Below are 17,410 nucleotides of genomic sequence, written 5' to 3' on the forward strand. Positions count from 1 at the left end.
GAACTTTTCTAGTCTGCTAAAATGCTTACGTATGATTTGTCAATGATCGATGCCCACTAATTTTTGCTGTGAAATAGAAATTAGTGATTTTCTTAAACATTATAATAAATATGGGTGGTTGCAATTATGTTAGAAGTAATAATGACAGACAAGTAAAACTATGCATGTTCTTTCATTTTTCAGGAAAAAAAATGTCCGATACTCAAAATACTTGGTCTCAGGACCCTTTACATGCTCTTAAATTAAAATCCATTAAGGATCCCTAGAGCTTTTGTTATGTGGGTTATGTCTATCGATATTTACTGTATTAGAAATTTAAACTAAGAAGTTAAGAATATTTATTTGTTGGTTCACTTGTAAACAGCAGTGATGAAGCTATTTCATGTTAACATAAGTAACTTATTGTTTATACATTGTTTTATAATTAAAAAATCTCTTTAATGTTCAGCTTAATAGAAGTCAGGTGGATTCTCTTATTTTCTTCTGTATTCAGTCTGATGAGATATCATAGATCATAGAGCCACTGGAAAAACTCACTATACAGTCATGAGAGAAGGAAAATTAAAAAGTCAAATAAAGTCTTAGTTTTATTATGAGGATAGATTTAACCTTGCAGACCCACTTAAAGAGTCTCCAGGACCCTCTTTGGTCTGGAGACCACTCTTAGTTCTAAAGTAAAGTGTCAGTTTGTTCCAAAATATAAAAAAAGCACAATAAAGGACAAAACTCTGAAAATGACTTTGATTTGCCTTGGTTTATATTACCTGTGTTTGAAATGAAGCTGAGAAATATATTAAAATTTTAGTAAGTTCACTCAGTTTTGATGAGCTTACTTCTTTGCTTTACTGATTAATGCTTTCCCTATGATATGTAAGGTTATTCTTTTTGTATAATATGCCTTTTTGTTTATTTTGTCTTTGATTATTTAAGGAAATAAAAAAGTATAGAATAAAGGTTCCTAATTTATGAAATGAGCTAATATTATTTATGATCATGTTACCTTCTATGCTTGTTTTCCAATATTTTATTGTTGCTTTGAAAAATTAGGTAACCAAGTATGTTTCTTAGGTAGCGATGATCCTATCTTAATCAGGTGCCCAATTTTTTTTTTTTTTTCTTTTGTGTTATGCGGGCCTCTCACTGTTGTGGCCTCTCCCGTTGCGGAGCACAGGCTCCGGACGCACAGGCTCAGTGGCCATGGCTTACGGGCCCAGCCGCTCCGCGGCATGTGAGATCTTCCCGGATCGGGGCACGAACCTGTGTCCCCTGCATCGGCAGGCGGGCTCTCAACCACTGCGCCACCAGGGAAGCCCCAATATTTTTTTTTTTTTTGACAACTCTTTTGATTTTGCCTTCTAAAGATCAGATCTAAATTTAGGAAAAAAATTTTTTTTCAGAATATCTTCTACGCCTAAGACTATGTTTGAAATTTCCTAGAGGGCCTCTAGAAAGTCACGAAGATTTGTTCTTTCATCTTATAAAAAGAGAAATTAGAAATAGTTAGGTTTGTTTGATATGTTACCGTTACAGGAGTTTCATAGGAAGGGAGTTACTGTTACATCTGAGAAGAAGGGCTCACTGTACTCTAGGTTAGGTTTATGCAAGTAAAATGTCATTAATATAATATTTACGAAATTGTATGCTTTATGGGAAGTGTCTGGAGATTTGGCAATGCCCTTGCTGTTCATCATATATTTTCACCCTCAGGGGAAACACTGACCAAAACTTTTATGAAATAGCTACCTACTGTATACCAATAGAGAATCTTACTTATCTTCTGATATTATTGGTTACAGTAATAAATTAAGCACAGCAATTAAATATCTACTAGCTAAGGAAAGCCTCTGTTTTACTTTGATCCTGGCCTGAAGGCTCTGCTATATAAGCTACAGTAAATAGTCTGTGTCTGCAACAAAGACAGACTCAGAGCACTAGGGAAAAGGACAATCATAGGTATTTTGAACTATTGATGCTTCAAAGAATAGTCTCTAGGGTACAGGCTGCTGAGGTGATATAGCTTAGATAAATTTTGTACAGTAACAGTGGACTGAGTCAGGAATCCCAGGACTCTTTAGAATGAAAACAGATGGTTTCAAGAAAGCAGACTGCTAACCCAAGATCTAGCAGAACAAGAAAAACATGGGACTAAATGAAATGTTAAGGGAAATAAAAAATATTTTAACAAATTATTTATTTGTTTGGAATATTGTTGATTAGTTTTAATATTCTATTGCTATATGGATCTAGATGTGTAAAACAAACTCAAGGAGACCTATATGGTTAATTAATACTTTTGTTGCTAAATAATCAGGGCAAACCTATGAGACCAGTCCTTTTCTGTGATCAGTAATGATCTTTGTGATTATTTTGATCATATGGGGTGGGAGAGACACTGTTAGGAAAAATTAAGAGACTTTGAAATAGGAAGAAACAATTATTGGATGTCCAGTCTAGCGTATCCTTATCGATTAACTATACCTTTCATTGTCTTTGAGCTATTTTACAATTCTGTAGGTGGTGGAAAATTTATAGTAATGCACACAATTCTTTAGTTTTTAGGGCAAAAAGCAGATACTGTTTACCTGAAACTTTTGGTGTTTTATAAAAATGAAAACTCTTTGCAAAGGCTATGTGAAACAGGAGGAGGTGGGGGTGGGGAGAGATTTTGAGGGAAGCAACTATGGAAGAGTCATTTCTCCTTGGCTGAGAAGAGGATAGAGGTCTGTGGGTCCCACAAACAGCAGGGGACCCTTTCCTCTGCCCTAAGACTCCCAGCCTCCCCATAATCCCAGTGCTATTAGCATGGCCTAAAAGAACAAAGACCTGAGACCTTTGACATGGACATGGACACTCTAGATGTATCCAGCGAAGACTGGTGACCAGATGTGTCTCCTTGACGCTCTGTTGCCTCTTAAGCCCCTCCCAGTTCTTTGGCATAAGTTTTGGAGGCAATTAGTCCAACAGTGGCTTAAATAAAATTTCCTGCCAGTTCTGTAGCATAGGTATTCACAGTAGAATTTAAGTTGAATCACATAAATAAATTTCTTGTGTACCTCAGTTTCTGCACTTAAAATTCATGCATGCTACATAATGCTTCTGGATCTTTCCTTGACTTACTTCCCTGTCTTTTCAGTGACTGGTTTTCAGGCTCTGCCCTTGGGCTGAAGCAGATGTTCTCTCTCCTACACTTTTCTTTCTTTCTGCTACTGAAGTACACTGGAATTCTTTGGGGGACTAGAATTTGCAGGCTGGCAGGAGTTTGCTGCATTGATGCTTTCTCTCTTTCTTCCTGGTTCTTCTTTCATATGATTCCCCCTCAAGGAGTTAGGAAGGACAATTATTACCTCCTATGGAATACTCTGGGATGCCCAGTTCCTAAAAATCTCCTTCCTAGTAAGTTAAAGGTTTAGTGTAAGTATCTTACCACACAGAGAGTAAAAAAAAGAAAACCAATATGCTTTACTATATTGGCTGTTGACCTGTAAGCAAATCCCTGGGATAAATGACATCTTTGTTAGCACTAATAAAGAAGGTTAAGGTCGAGAAGTGTTCTGTTCTTACCATAACTGAGCCACAATTGCCAAGCCTATGTAAGCTATAAGCTTTTTGCCTCTTCAGAAGTGCTAGAAAAGCAAACTTCCAGTCTGCCAAATAGGTACTGTCCCATAATTAAGTTCATTAGCAACCAAGATAAGTTTTATATGAAACACTCCCTGGAAATAAGAAATTTAAAATTTAAGTACTCTTAACTTCAGGGTTTGCCCTCGTGATGCTCAGAGCACTTCAGGCAGTTTGACGGTAATGAAAACAGACATGTTGCAAATTATTTCTTATAGCTTTGCTACAATGCAGACCTCAGCCCCTAGCCTTTGTGATCTTGGGAGAGGTCTGCTGCAATCTGCTCTACCCAGGGCTCAAGACCTCTAGGAGACTTTGAGGGAAGACTGACCCAGCAATCTGTCTGCTATGAAGAGAACACCTACCTACATTTTAACACCTTCACTCCTGGGTTTAATTTGAGATGGTAAGCTCTCTGACTTATCTGCACTGCATACCTTTTAGAGTGCCCAGAAATTTCTGAAGCCCTGTGGATTTTCAGCTTTGTGGGAGTCTGGTTATGGATACCAGATGACTACCACACCACTGTTAATCAACTGCATACTTCATGAACCTCATTTTTTTCATACCTTTTCCCCCATGGACACACCCCCTGATGTGATGATGACATCAGCACGACTGATACCCTCATTCAAGGCATTGAGTAAGTCATCTGGGCTGGAAAAAAAATAAAGACAAATAAATTAACACACAAGGAAAAGATTTTAAATATAGTGCCAACTAAAAACTAGACCACTTATTCAACGAGTAGGCATTAACATGAGTACAGCAGAAAAGTCTGTATGAAGTGGAATCAAAAAGGTCTCTGGCATAACTCATTGTGGAGAAAGAAACTGATAGGTGTGGAAATAGTAGTTACTGGTACTTTCACAGGCTTTTTACTCAACAAGGCAGTATAATGAGGGGAGACAGTGAGGTGTGGATAGGCTGCCTAACCATCCCAGTTTGCCTACGAATATCCCAGATGTAGTGCTGAAAGTTACATTTCCTAGGAAATTTCAGGCACACCAGGACAGCTGATCACCCTAGGTGTTGGAGACTTAGGACTCTTTAGAGGGAATATGACTTAATTTAGTTAGACCTTGAGAAATGGGCTGAATTTTTACAGGTGGGAAGGAATGGGAAAGGGCCTTGTAAGCAAGAGGATCAGACTGTGATGAAGCCTGTGGTGTTCTAGATGAATGGGGAAAATGAACTGCTTGAGTGAGGGATCTGACTTGGAACGGCTGGGATAGGTAGTGTAGGGCACAATTTTGGAGGGCCCTCAAGGTCAAGAATTTGAACTTCATCTAATGGGAAAAGGGTGGGGGGTGTCCCTAAAAATATAAAGAGCCAGTAGGTGTTTATTGGGAAAAGGTAGAGAAAAAAAGAACAAGGAAGGCAGAGACAGTATGAGATATTTTGAGAGGATAAAGGGACAGGGTGAATGTTAGGGATTGAAATTAGTGAGATTCCTGACAGTCAACTGAAAAGACAAGTGTACCAGGCCCTCTGATTGTACAGATGGAAGGCCTGGGAGGAAGGATGGAGTGAAATCAACAGTCTTATCGTATGGATGTTAGAAGGGTTTCAAAGGCCTAACTTGAGATTGATCAAGTGAGAAAAAAACAAAATGCCAAGCATCAGGGTTTCTGGAGGGACAGGAAATCAGGGAATAGCTGAAAGGGACTGTTTAGTCACAATTTTAAATGCATACAAAGCTACTGGGCAATGTGCACTGCACTTGCATTTACCTTCAAATGATGGAGTAAAGAAAAGGTGCCTTTTGAGGAATATTTGTTCAGCCTAAACCCTTGTTTTCTAAGAACTTTTTACCCTGTGGAGAAGGGAGGTATTTCCCTTTCTCCCCCATAGACATCTAACATGTACATTTAAAAAGGGAACAATCCTGGCTTCTGATGCTCTAGTTCTTGCTTTTAGTCCTTCTTGAGGCCTATTCTTGGTCTTGTGCTCCAGGAGACAACTCTTCCCATAAATCTTCTCATAAATCCCTCCCTTTGCTTAAACTAGACTCAGCAGGTTTTTGTTAACTTGAAATCAAATGATGTCTCAATGGGATAGCATATGTTCCCCCAAATCTCTTGTGGTAGTGAAGTTTGTTCATATCCTTTTCCCTTGATGTGCTATTTCATGGGAGGATGAGGAGGAGGGAGAGGAGATGAAGGAGGAGGAGGAAGAAGAGGAAAAGGAGGAGGAGAAGATTTGTAACTAGCATAAATTTTATCCAGGAGTGACAGAGGTAAGGAGAGGAACTTGAGATCTACCCAAGAGGAGACAAAGTTGGGAGGTGGCACATTACAGAGATTAAGAGTGTGAACTCTGGAGTCAGACTGCCTGAGTTTAAATCCTGGTGCTACTACCTGCTAGATGTAGAACGTTGGACAAGTTGCTTAACCTTTCTTTGCCTTAGTTTTCCATCTATAAAGTAGGGATAGTATAGGGTTGTTATCTGGGTTAAGTAACATAATATATGTAAGTTTGTGGGCTAGTACCTGGTACAAACTGAGTTTTCAAGAAAGGTTGGTTGTTGTTATTACTGTGGTACTGACAAAAGTTATCATACAAACCTAACAACCTGGCAGAGTTCAACTTTAGCATATTTGACTGTTTTTATTTAGGAGAATATCTATGACTAACACAGAAGAAAATCATCGATTGGACCTCAAATACATTCATAGAACTGTATGTGAAAAGCCCAAAGGGCTTAATAAATAAGCTAGGCCTGGTTCCAGCCCGAATAGTTCCATTTACTATTAGGTTCTCTTACTGACTCTAGATAAAATTCTCCTGCTCCTCAAGCACTGGCCTGTCCATGAGTGTAACAGAGGCTGGTTGGCTTTGGTGAGCAAGCTCCCAAGGAGACAACAGTAAAAGTTTGAAAAATGGCTCACATGAGGTTCAATCTACAACACAGAGATCCTTTGAAATCATCCAGTTAATTGCTTATGCAGCCAAAAAGATATCCAGGTATTCAATGAAGGTAGGATCTATGTGTAAAACATTAAAAAAAAAAAAAACCTTAAAAAAAAATCCCTGACATGAATTTTGAAGCTAATTTGGTTGGGCAAACATCTTGAAAGAATTATATTAAAAAATAGGTGTATTTTTGAACTATGTATTTTGAACAGATTTTTCATCAATCTTTTTCATTTAGCTTTAGGGAAAAAGATAACAAATTACTCTTTTATACTGAAATACTATAAGATATGTATTTGATGGATTCCTGATCACTGCATGCCCAGCACTCTGGTCCCCTTGCCCTGCTGGATCATTAAGCTGAGCCAAATGGTTGGCCTATAGAGTAAATGGGAAAAACATCACAAACACAGGGTGATGTGGAATGTGATTCAGGTGAAGGGACAATGACTATTATCAACACAACATATAATTTTGCGTTAGTATAAGAGACATTAGCTAATTCTACCAATCTTACAATATTTAATTTATAGCTTGTCAACTCTACAGGATTATGGCAAAGTCATTGGAAACAAAGCAGCAGTGACATACACATCGACATCTTTGTAGGTGGGTAAAGTTCCTGGGACAGGCTAGCTGATGGCTGCAAATAAACATACTTTTCAGTGATTTTTCTTTCCCCCTTATTCCTTGTTTTCATATTATCTGGGAAAGACTTTTTTCCTATTTTGTAAAACTGCAGAGTCATCAACTCTTCCCATGATATTTTCTAACTTGCAGAAATAAACTAAAAGGAATTTTATACCAAGCAAGTCCTTACTGTAATTTATTATGTTTCAAAGAATACACTCAATGCTGCTTTCTTCTCTGTGGCTGATGGATTCACAAAATCACTAAATCTTAAAACTGGAAAGGTCTTTGGGGGTCATTTTGTTCAGTAGCAGAGCTGGGAGCACTCTTTGGGGCTTGTCCTTCTCTATCTCCCTCTGCACATCTCTTTAACTCTACTTTCAGTTGCATACTTCTGGTGTGTGGGATCTAGTAAGAGATCATAGCTTACAGGGACAGGGACCAATGTATGGCAACTGTCAGAGGATTTGTAACTTCACTTATACTGCATGATATAACTCCATTATTATTTCACAATAAATCTCTGAGGTAGATTGAACAGTATGATTGCCTATTTTACAGAAAAGGAAAGTGATATTCAGAGAGGCAAAGTAGCATATTAAAGGCTAGGCGGAGCAGTAAGTGGCAGAGCTAGGACTAGAACCTCTGTTTCCTTGTCGAGTGCCTAAGCAGAGTGACTGTCTAGTTTTTTCAGGCATATGATATGTCATACAAGGAAAACTCTCATGAGAATTGACCGTTATGCAAAAGCATAAAACAGAGGATGCTAAGGCAGCAGGAGGAGATCTGTCTGGGATGACAAGAAAAGTGCATCTGTGAACATGTTAGTTCTGTGGAATGAAGCAAACATAGTTCTGAATCCTATATTCAGATGAAAACTAAATTAAGATTTTGATTAAACATAACTTAGGGCTTGCTTACAAGTCATAAATTTGGTCTCTTTTTTGTGATTCATATTTTAAATGATGAAATATTTCTCACATAATAGTATAACACCCACGTATCCATCTCTCAGATTTGACAAATGCTAATATTTTCCCATATTTATTTCATATTCCGTCTCCCCAACCTTTATTTTTATTTATTTATTATTATTATTATTTTTTTATGGTACGCGGGCCTCTCACTGTTGTGGCCTCTCCCGTTGCGGAGCACAGGCTCCGGACGCGCAGGCTCAGTGGCCATGGCTCACGGGCCCAGCCACTCCGTGGCATGTGGGATCTTCCCGGACCGGGACACAAACCCGTGTCCCCTGCATTGGCAGGCGTTCTCTCAACCACTGCGCCACCAGGGAAGCCCCAACCTTTTTATTTTTAAGAACTAAAAATTGAGTTTGCTTTCTAAGACTAAGAGATTACTCTGAATAATGATAAAAAATAGGTAGCAAGGATTATAATCATGGATATTATAGTAGGATAAAAATAATTCATGATTTTCTCAGTTTTGTTAAATAGAGAGCATAGCATATTAATTTTCGCAAAGAGAGGAGAGTAAAACGAAAACATAATATGACCTTATATGTCTTATATATAACATTACTTCCTATATATAAGATCAGTTGATATTTAAGAAATAAAATTAATGACAATAATTCTCTTGTTTTAAAAGAACAATACACTGTCACACTTATGTGTTAATTTTACAACTCTATGATGTAGGCAGGGCAAGAGAGGTCAATGAAATTCACAGAGGTAGTGACAGGTTCAAGGTCACCTACGTTCACTCTACTATTCTTTTAAACTACAGTATTATACACACTGTGAAAGACACTTTGTTATATACATCGCCAGATAAAAGCTATTTATCATTTTTATCTAAGCATATAAATATTATTTGTGTATGCCAAATAGTGATGATCAAAAACCAATAACTTGTATTTTTTACATTTGAAATATCTTCTCACCATTGCCACTGGAAGGGATGTTCAATTAAGCAAATTAGTAAGTTTTCTAGGTATATACCAGTAGCTTCCCTTTTCTCAAAGAGCAGCAGATCTTAAAGGGATATTGTGATATCATTTAATTCTTTCTTCATTAAAAACTGCAGTTCTAATTAGATTTGAAAGGTGACTAACCACTTCTTTAAAGATAAATCTAATACTAGCATTAATCTTGATTTACTAACACTTTCTATCCATTTTCACTTGAAATAAGTACCTACCCATGGTTCTCTGAGAGTACCAATATTACATGAAAACATTCTATAAGAGCATTGATTTAGTGCTAAATGCTAGAAATTTAAGTACTCGGTGACAGAAAACAGAATTGTCAACTGAAGCCTGAGTGTGTCAGGGCCTAGAATCCAGTTTTGTCTCTACCGCTGAGATGACTTTGAAAAATGAACATCATTTCTTGGGGTCTCATTATCCTTATTTGTAAAATGAGAACATTTTGACTAGGTCCTTTCCATGTCTAACATTCATTGATTTAAAGCACTAGAAGCTGATTGGGATGCAGTTTAAGCACAAAGGTATTATTTTTAAGTTGATCCAGAAGTCTACTTAAAAAATACTAAGACTGCCCTAACCCTAACAGCTGGGAAAGCCCAAACCTTCATAACTAAATGTCCAGGAAGCACAGAGGCTTCAATAGAAGACTGGCAGCTTGCCTATTGCTGCTTTGCCAATTCAGGGGTTGTGACTTCCATGCCTTTTACCACTTTGATCCTCTTTTCCACTACAACTACATTCCCATCAGGTCTATGGCACCCTAGCAGCTTCTTGAGGGCTGAGGGTGAATACAACTCTCAGTAGGTAAAGGAAAATACCAGCAATTTAAGCTGCAAGCAACTGGAGGGTGGAAGAGTAAGAACGATAGTTAGGATGGCTCTTAGTGAAATCAACATGTTGGGGGAAATAGATAATTTTAACAACAACAAAACCAACACACAATTAAAGCACTAATGGAGATTCATTTACAACCTTAAAAGGATGTTCTGGAACAAAAAATGTAATTTTCAAAATTTAGTAGATGAAGGTGAATATAGTCCCTGTTGAAACTCAGTGGCGTGGAAAACCAAATGGTAGAAATGTCTCAAAGAGATGTACAAAAATATAAAATGACACAAGTCATGCAGGAGATGATAAGAAATTTGGAGGACACAGAAAGACACTGACATATTATTAATAGGAATTCCATACGGGAAAAAAGGAACTGATAGAAGGGGAAAATAGAGGAAAATTTCATTTATTTGGAATGACTTGGGCTTGGAGATTGAAAATATTTACTAAGTTCCAGGTAAGGCGGACAAAAAATTATAAACCTAAAAATGTCCTGGTTAAATTTTATAATTTCAAGGATAAAGAGAATATCTTACAAGCTGTCAGATAGAAAGATTAAATTTACTAACAAAGAAAAAAAGAATACTGGTTTTGGACTTCTTACCTACAATACCAAAAACTATAAAACAGTAGATTAACATCAACGTACTCTGAGAAAAAAGGCTTGCACCCCCCAAATCCTATATCCAGTCAGACACCACTCACCTGTCAGGACAGAAGAATAATATTTGTGAAAATGTAAAAATTTAGATAATAAATCAACAAGTAATGTTCTGGAAAAATGACTCTAAATGAAAAAAATTAACCAGTCAGAGATCTCAAGATAGGGGAAGATGAAGAGTAGAGAAAACACTAGTAAAATACACACACATTTATAAACTATATAATGAAATCTAAATGAATAACAATCAAATAAACTGGGGGATTATAATATATGTACTAAACATGGATTTTCCAGAAGTTGTAGAGACATACGCAAGAGAAAACTTAGTAATAGTCTAGATTTAAAAGCATGATCTCAGCAATGCCTAAAAGATGAGGGAGTGGGAGGAGATGGGAAAAGTAAAAGTGTTCTCAAAGTCTCATTGGCATAGTATGTGCATGGAGGAAATGGGAAGGCCTTGTAGGAGGGATATAGTGAGCACCTTTTAAAAATATAATAGTGGAGAAATGAATATTTGATTATTAGTATCAGAAATTAGAAGGAAAGCATGAGGGGATGGTAGCGTACAGCACACCCTCCAAAATAATGAGTGAAAGGGAACAAACAGCACCTGGATCAAACCAATAATAGGGAAAAGGACAAAGAAGAAATAACGAAGTTCTATTAGTAGTAAAAATAAAGTAAGATGTAAGGAAAAAATATCAAGAGAATAATATATAGCAAACTTCATGGTAAAGCAAAATGAACATCAAGCTAGGGTCAGGGTTACAGTAACCTAAGGCAAATGCAATATTGAGTTTTTTAAAGCTCAATTCCCATTTGGATGTTATTTATAAGGGATACACTTAAAAGAGATGAAAGAATAAAAATAAAAGGTATGCCCAAAAGACACCAGGCTAATGTAAATATTCAAAAAAGCAGGAATGGCATTTTAATGTCAAAGTGGAATTTAAAGTCAAAAGAACTAAAAAGGATAAAGAGAGGAAACTAATTGTGATAAAAGGCAAATTTATAAAACGTATACAATAATATATGACTGTCTCACAAGTCATGTTCTCATTTTATCTAGGCTTCTTGATTGACCTACCAAATCCCTGCACATTGTAGGCACTCAATAAACAAATGAACACCGGCCTCAAATTAATCTCTCCACAGTAGCTTTGGGAATAAATAATGTACAATATTTACAACTATAATGATATTATGGGCAAATAATATTATCTGTGGGTGGAAGAGAAGACGCTACTAACATTTACATAATCATAAATAGTACTTTCTTTGAGAGGCTGTCACGTAGAAGAGGGAGTCAATTTATTTGGTGTTGTTCCAGGCAGAATTAGAACTAATGGATAAGAGAAACAGGGATAAAGACTTTGGCTCAGTGTAATAGAAAAACATCCTTGCCATAACAGCCATCCAACAATAAATGTTCTCCTCATGAAGGCAAATAATATCTCTCTCACTAAAAGCATCAAACAAAAACCTGATGGCCAGCTGTTTGAAATTTTCTCTAATACCTCCACTGAGTAAAATATTGGAGAAGCTAACATCAGAAATTCCTTTCAATTACAAGATATTGTATTCTATGGAAATACCAAAATTTATATAATTAACACAATGACTATTTTCTCTTCATGTATAGACTGAACCAGAGATGGAGAAACTGATGCAGGCATTGCAATATAATACTCAGCTTGTAGATCACACTTGTCTCCCTCTCACTTTTTGCACATCAGGAACATCTGACTATTTGACTTGAGTGAAAAAAATAGAAGCATTTTTCCTCCCTCAAGCTATGACATTCACCTTCATCTTGGAAGATGGTCACCAATAATAATAACAACTCTTCCTAGAGTTGTAACTTAATTAGATGTCAAAAAAGCTTAAAGTTAATAGAAAGGTAGATAAAAGAGAAAGGAGAAGTATGTCTCAAAATAAATCTATCAGAAAATGAATGTGGCTTTCTCAAGACTTTACATACTAATCAGTTTCTGTGAAGGAGGAATATGTCTAGAGGGTATGATATATTTTGACTATTATATCTTCTCAGATTTCAGTGGGTATTGGGGGTCCACTTTCAGTTCAGACTCTGCTTTTTAAAATTTCTATCTGGAATAGGGCCAAGATGGCAGAGTAGGAAGACCCTGAGCTCACCTCCTCCCATGGGCACACCAAAATCACAACTATTTACAGAGAAACTATCGATGAGAATGACCTGAAGACTAGCAGAAAATCTCATTGGTAAAGGCAAATATACAGTAAACATAGTAAACCAACCACTCATAAAGCTAGTAGGAAGCTTAAATGAAAAAAGTAGTAAAATCATCTATATTCACAGTAAGTAGTTAAGGGTATACAAACAAAAAGATATAAAATATGATGTCAAAAATATTAAACATGTAGGGGAAAGTAATAATGCAGGGTTGTTAGAATGCATTTGAACTTAAGAAAGCATCAACTTAAAATAATCATGTATATGTGTATGTAAACCTCATGGTAAGCACAAACCACAAATCTATAAAAGATACATATACAAAAAGAGAAAGGAATCCAAACATAACAATAAAGATAGTTATGAAATCACAAGGGAAGAGAGCAAAAGAGGAAGAGAGGAACAAAAAAGACCTACAAAAACAAGTAACAAAGTGGCAATCAGTACACACCTATCAATAATAACTTTAGGGCTTCCCTGGTGGCGCAGTGGTTGAGAGTCCGCCTGCGGATGCAGGGGACACGGGATCGTGCCCCGGTCCAGGAAGATCCCACATGCCACGGAGCAGCTAGGCCTGTGAGCCATGGCCGCTAAGCCTGTGCGTCTGGAGCCTGTGCTCCACAACGGGAGAGGCCACAACAGTGAGAGGCCCGCATACCACACACACACACAAAAAAAAAACCTCACAAAAAACCAAAAAAAGTTTAAACGTACATGGATTAAATGCCCCAATCAAAAGATAGAGAGTGGTTGAATAAATTAAAAAAAAAACAAAACCCATATATATGCTGCCTTCAAGAGACTGACTTCATATCTAAAGACACACATAAACCAAAAGAGAGGGGATGGAAAAAGATACTCCTTGCAAATAGAAAATAAAAGAAAGTTGGAGTAGCAATGCGAATGCAAGAAAAAATGGACTTTAAAATGGAGAATGTTACAAGAGACAAAGAAGGACATTACATAATGATAAAGAGATCAATCCAACAAGAAGATATAACAATGTAAAATATATATGCACCCAACATATGAGAACCTAAATACATAAAACAAATATTAACAAACATAAAGAAAGAAATTGATAGTAACACAATAACAGTAGGGGACTTCAACACCCCACTCACATCAATGGACAGATCACCCAGACAGAAAATTAATAAAGAAACATTGACCTTAAATGACACACTAGACCTGATGAACTTAGTTGATACATACAGACCATTTCATCCAAAGCAGCAGAATACACATACTTTTCAAATGCATGTGGAACATTCTCTAGGATAGAACACATACTAGGTCACAGAACAAGACTCATTAAATTTAAGAACACTGAAATCATATCAAACATCTTTTCTGACCACAACACTATGAGATTAGAAATTAACTATAAGGAAAAAAACTGCAAAAAAACCCCTAAACGTGGAGGCTAAATAATATGCTACTAAACAACCAATGAATCACTGAAGAAACTAAAGAGGAAGTAAAAAAGTACCTAAACACAAATGAAAATGGAAGTACAACAACCAAAAACTATGGGACAGAGTAAAAGCATTTCAAAGAGGGTAGTTTATAGTGATATAAGCCTATCTCAGGAAACAAGAAAAATCTAAAATAAACAACCTAACCTACATCTAAAGGGAAACTAGAAAAAGAGCAAACAAAACCCAATGTTAACAGAAGGAAAGAAATATAAAGATCAGAGGAGAAATAAATGAAATCGAGACTAAAAAAGCAATAGAAAAGATAAATGAAACTAACAAATGGTTCCTTGAAAAGATAAACAAAATTGGTAAACCTTTAGCCAGATTCATCAGGAAAAAAAGAGAGAGGACACAAATAAATAAAATCATAAATGAAAAAGAAGTTACAACTGATACCATAGAAATACAATAGTTCATAAATGATTATTACAAACAGTTATATGCCAATAAAATGGACAACCTTGGAGAAATGGATAAATTCCTACAAGCGTACAATCTCCTAAGACTGACTCAGGAAGAATTAGAAAATATGAACAGACCAATTACCAGTAATGAAATTGATTCAGTAATTAAAAAAACTCCCACCAAACAAAAGTCCATTAACAGATGACTTCACAGGTGAATTTTACCAAACTTTTAAAGAACCATTAATGCCTATACTTCTCACATTATTCCAAAAAAACTGAGATGGAAGGAATGCTTCTGAACTCATATACGAGGTCAGCAACATCTGATATCAAAACAAAGATATAACACAAAAAAGAAAACTATAGGCCAAAAATCACTGATGAACATAGATGCAGAAATCCTCAATGAAATATTAGCAAACAGAATTCAATAATATGTTAAAAGGGTCATATATCATGATCAAGTAGGATTTATTCCAGGGAGGCAATGATGGTCCAATGTCCACAAATCAATTAATGTGATATACCACATTAACAAACTGAAGAATAAAAATCATATGATCATTTCAATAGATGTAGAAAAAGCTTCTGACAAAATTCAACATCCATGTATAATAAAAACTCTCAATAAAGTGGTTACAGAGGCTACATACCTCAACATAATAAAGATCAGATATGACAAACCTACAGCCAACATCATACTCAATGGTGAAAAGCTGAAAGCATTTCCTCTAAGATCAGGAACAGGACAAGGATGCCCACTTTTATTCAACATAGCATTGAAAGTCCTGGCCGCAGCAATCAGACAAGAGAAAGAAATAAAAGGGATCCAAATTGGAAAGGAAAAAGTAAAACTGTCACTGTTTGCAGATGACTACATATATAGATAGTCATGACAGTCATGATACTATATATAGAAAATCCTAAAGAAACCAGCAAAAAAACTGTTAGAACTAATAAATGAATTCAGTAAAGTTGCAGGATACAAAATTAATATACATAAATCTGTTGTGTTTCTATACACTAACAACAAACTATCAGAAAGAGAAATCAGGAAAATAATCTCATTTACAATTGTGTCAAAAAGAAAAAAATATCTAGGTATAAAACTACCTAAAGAGGTAAAAGACCTGTACTTGGAAAACTATAAAACACCGATGAAAGAAATTAAAGATGACACAAATAGAAAGATACACTGACTGTGTCCATGAATTGGAAGAATTAATATTGTTAAAATTACCATACTACCCAAGGCAATCTACAGATTTCATGTAATCCCTATCAAAATACCAATGGCATTTTTTCACAGAACTAGAATAAATAATTAAAAAATTTGTATGGAAACACAAAAGACTGTGAATAGCCAAAACAATCTTGAGAAGAAGAACAAAGTTGGAGGTATCAAGTGCCCTGATTTTAAATTACACTACAAAGCTACAACAATCAAAACAGTATGGCACTGGCACAAAAACAGACCCATAGATCAATGAAACAGGATAGAGAGCCCAGAAATAAACCCAGACTTATGGTCAATTAATCTACGACGAAGGAGGCAAGAATATACAATGGAGAAAAGACAGTCTCTTCAATGAATGTTGTCGGGAAAACTCGACAGTTACTTGCAGAAGACTCAAACTTGCCTAATTTCTTACACCATATACAAAAATAAACTAAAGATGGATTAAAGACCTAAGTGTAAGACCAGAAGCCATAAAACTCCTAGAAGAAAACATGGGTGGTATGCTGTTTTACACTGGTTGTAGCAATATTTTTTTGGATATGATTCCCCAGGTAAAGTAAACAAAAGCAAAAATTAACAAATGGGACTACATTTGTTAATTTAAAAGCTTTTGCACAGAGAAGGAAACTATCAACACAATGAAAAGGCAGACTATTGAATGGGAGAAAATATTTGCAAATGATATAACCAATAAGGGGTTAATATACAGCATATATAAATGGCTCATACAACTCAATATCAAAAATCAAACAACCTGATTTAAAAATGGGCAGAATTGGGAGACTGGGATTCACATATATACAGTATTGATACCATGTATAAAATAGGTAACTTAATGACAATATACTGTATAGCACAGGGAACTCAATGCACTGTGGTGACCTAAATGGGAAGGAAATCCAAAACAAGAGGGGATATATGTATATGTATAACTAATTCATTTTGCTGTACAGTAGAAATGAACACAACATTATAAAGCAGCTATACTCCAATAAAAATTAATTGAAAAAAAAGATGGGCAGAAGACCTGAATAGATATTTTCCCAAATAAGATATTTAGATGGCCAGCAGGCACATGACAAGATGCTCAGCATAACTAATCATCATAGAATTGCAAATCAAAACCATAACGAGATATCAACTCATACCTATCAGAATGGCTATTATTAAAAAGACAACAAATAACAAGTGTTGGAAATGATATGGAGAAAAGGGGACCCTTGTGCAGTGTTGGTGGGATGTAAATTGGTGTGGCCACTATGGAGGTTCTTAAAAAATTAAAAATAGAACTACCATATGATCCAGCAATTCCACTTCTGGGTAGTTTTTCAAAGAAAACAAAACCACTAATTTGAAAAGATACATGCGCTGCTATGTTCACTGTAGCATTATTCACAATAGTGAAGATACATAAGCAATTAAGTGTCCATTGATAGATGAATGGATAAAGAAGAGATGGTGTG

The 17,410-nt window shown here is 36.0% G+C and overlaps 1 protein-coding gene across 12 annotated transcripts in view; it reads right to left on the reverse strand.

Moving 5' to 3' along the window:
- The window catches only part of GPHN (gephyrin), a 640,157-nt gene that overhangs the window by 24,483 nt on the left and 598,264 nt on the right, over positions 1-17,410 (reverse strand). For all 12 annotated transcript variants that reach the window (XM_059059572.2, XM_059059574.2, XM_059059562.2 and 9 more), the window contains one exon: positions 4,188-4,275. In XM_059059572.2, the coding sequence (XP_058915555.1) occupies positions 4,188-4,275 (88 nt within the window). The remainder of the gene's footprint in view (positions 1-4,187; positions 4,276-17,410) is intronic.

The sequence above is a fragment of the Kogia breviceps genome, chromosome 3 (assembly GCF_026419965.1).
Source record: "Kogia breviceps isolate mKogBre1 chromosome 3, mKogBre1 haplotype 1, whole genome shotgun sequence".
Classification (NCBI taxonomy): Eukaryota; Metazoa; Chordata; class Mammalia; order Artiodactyla; family Physeteridae; genus Kogia; species Kogia breviceps.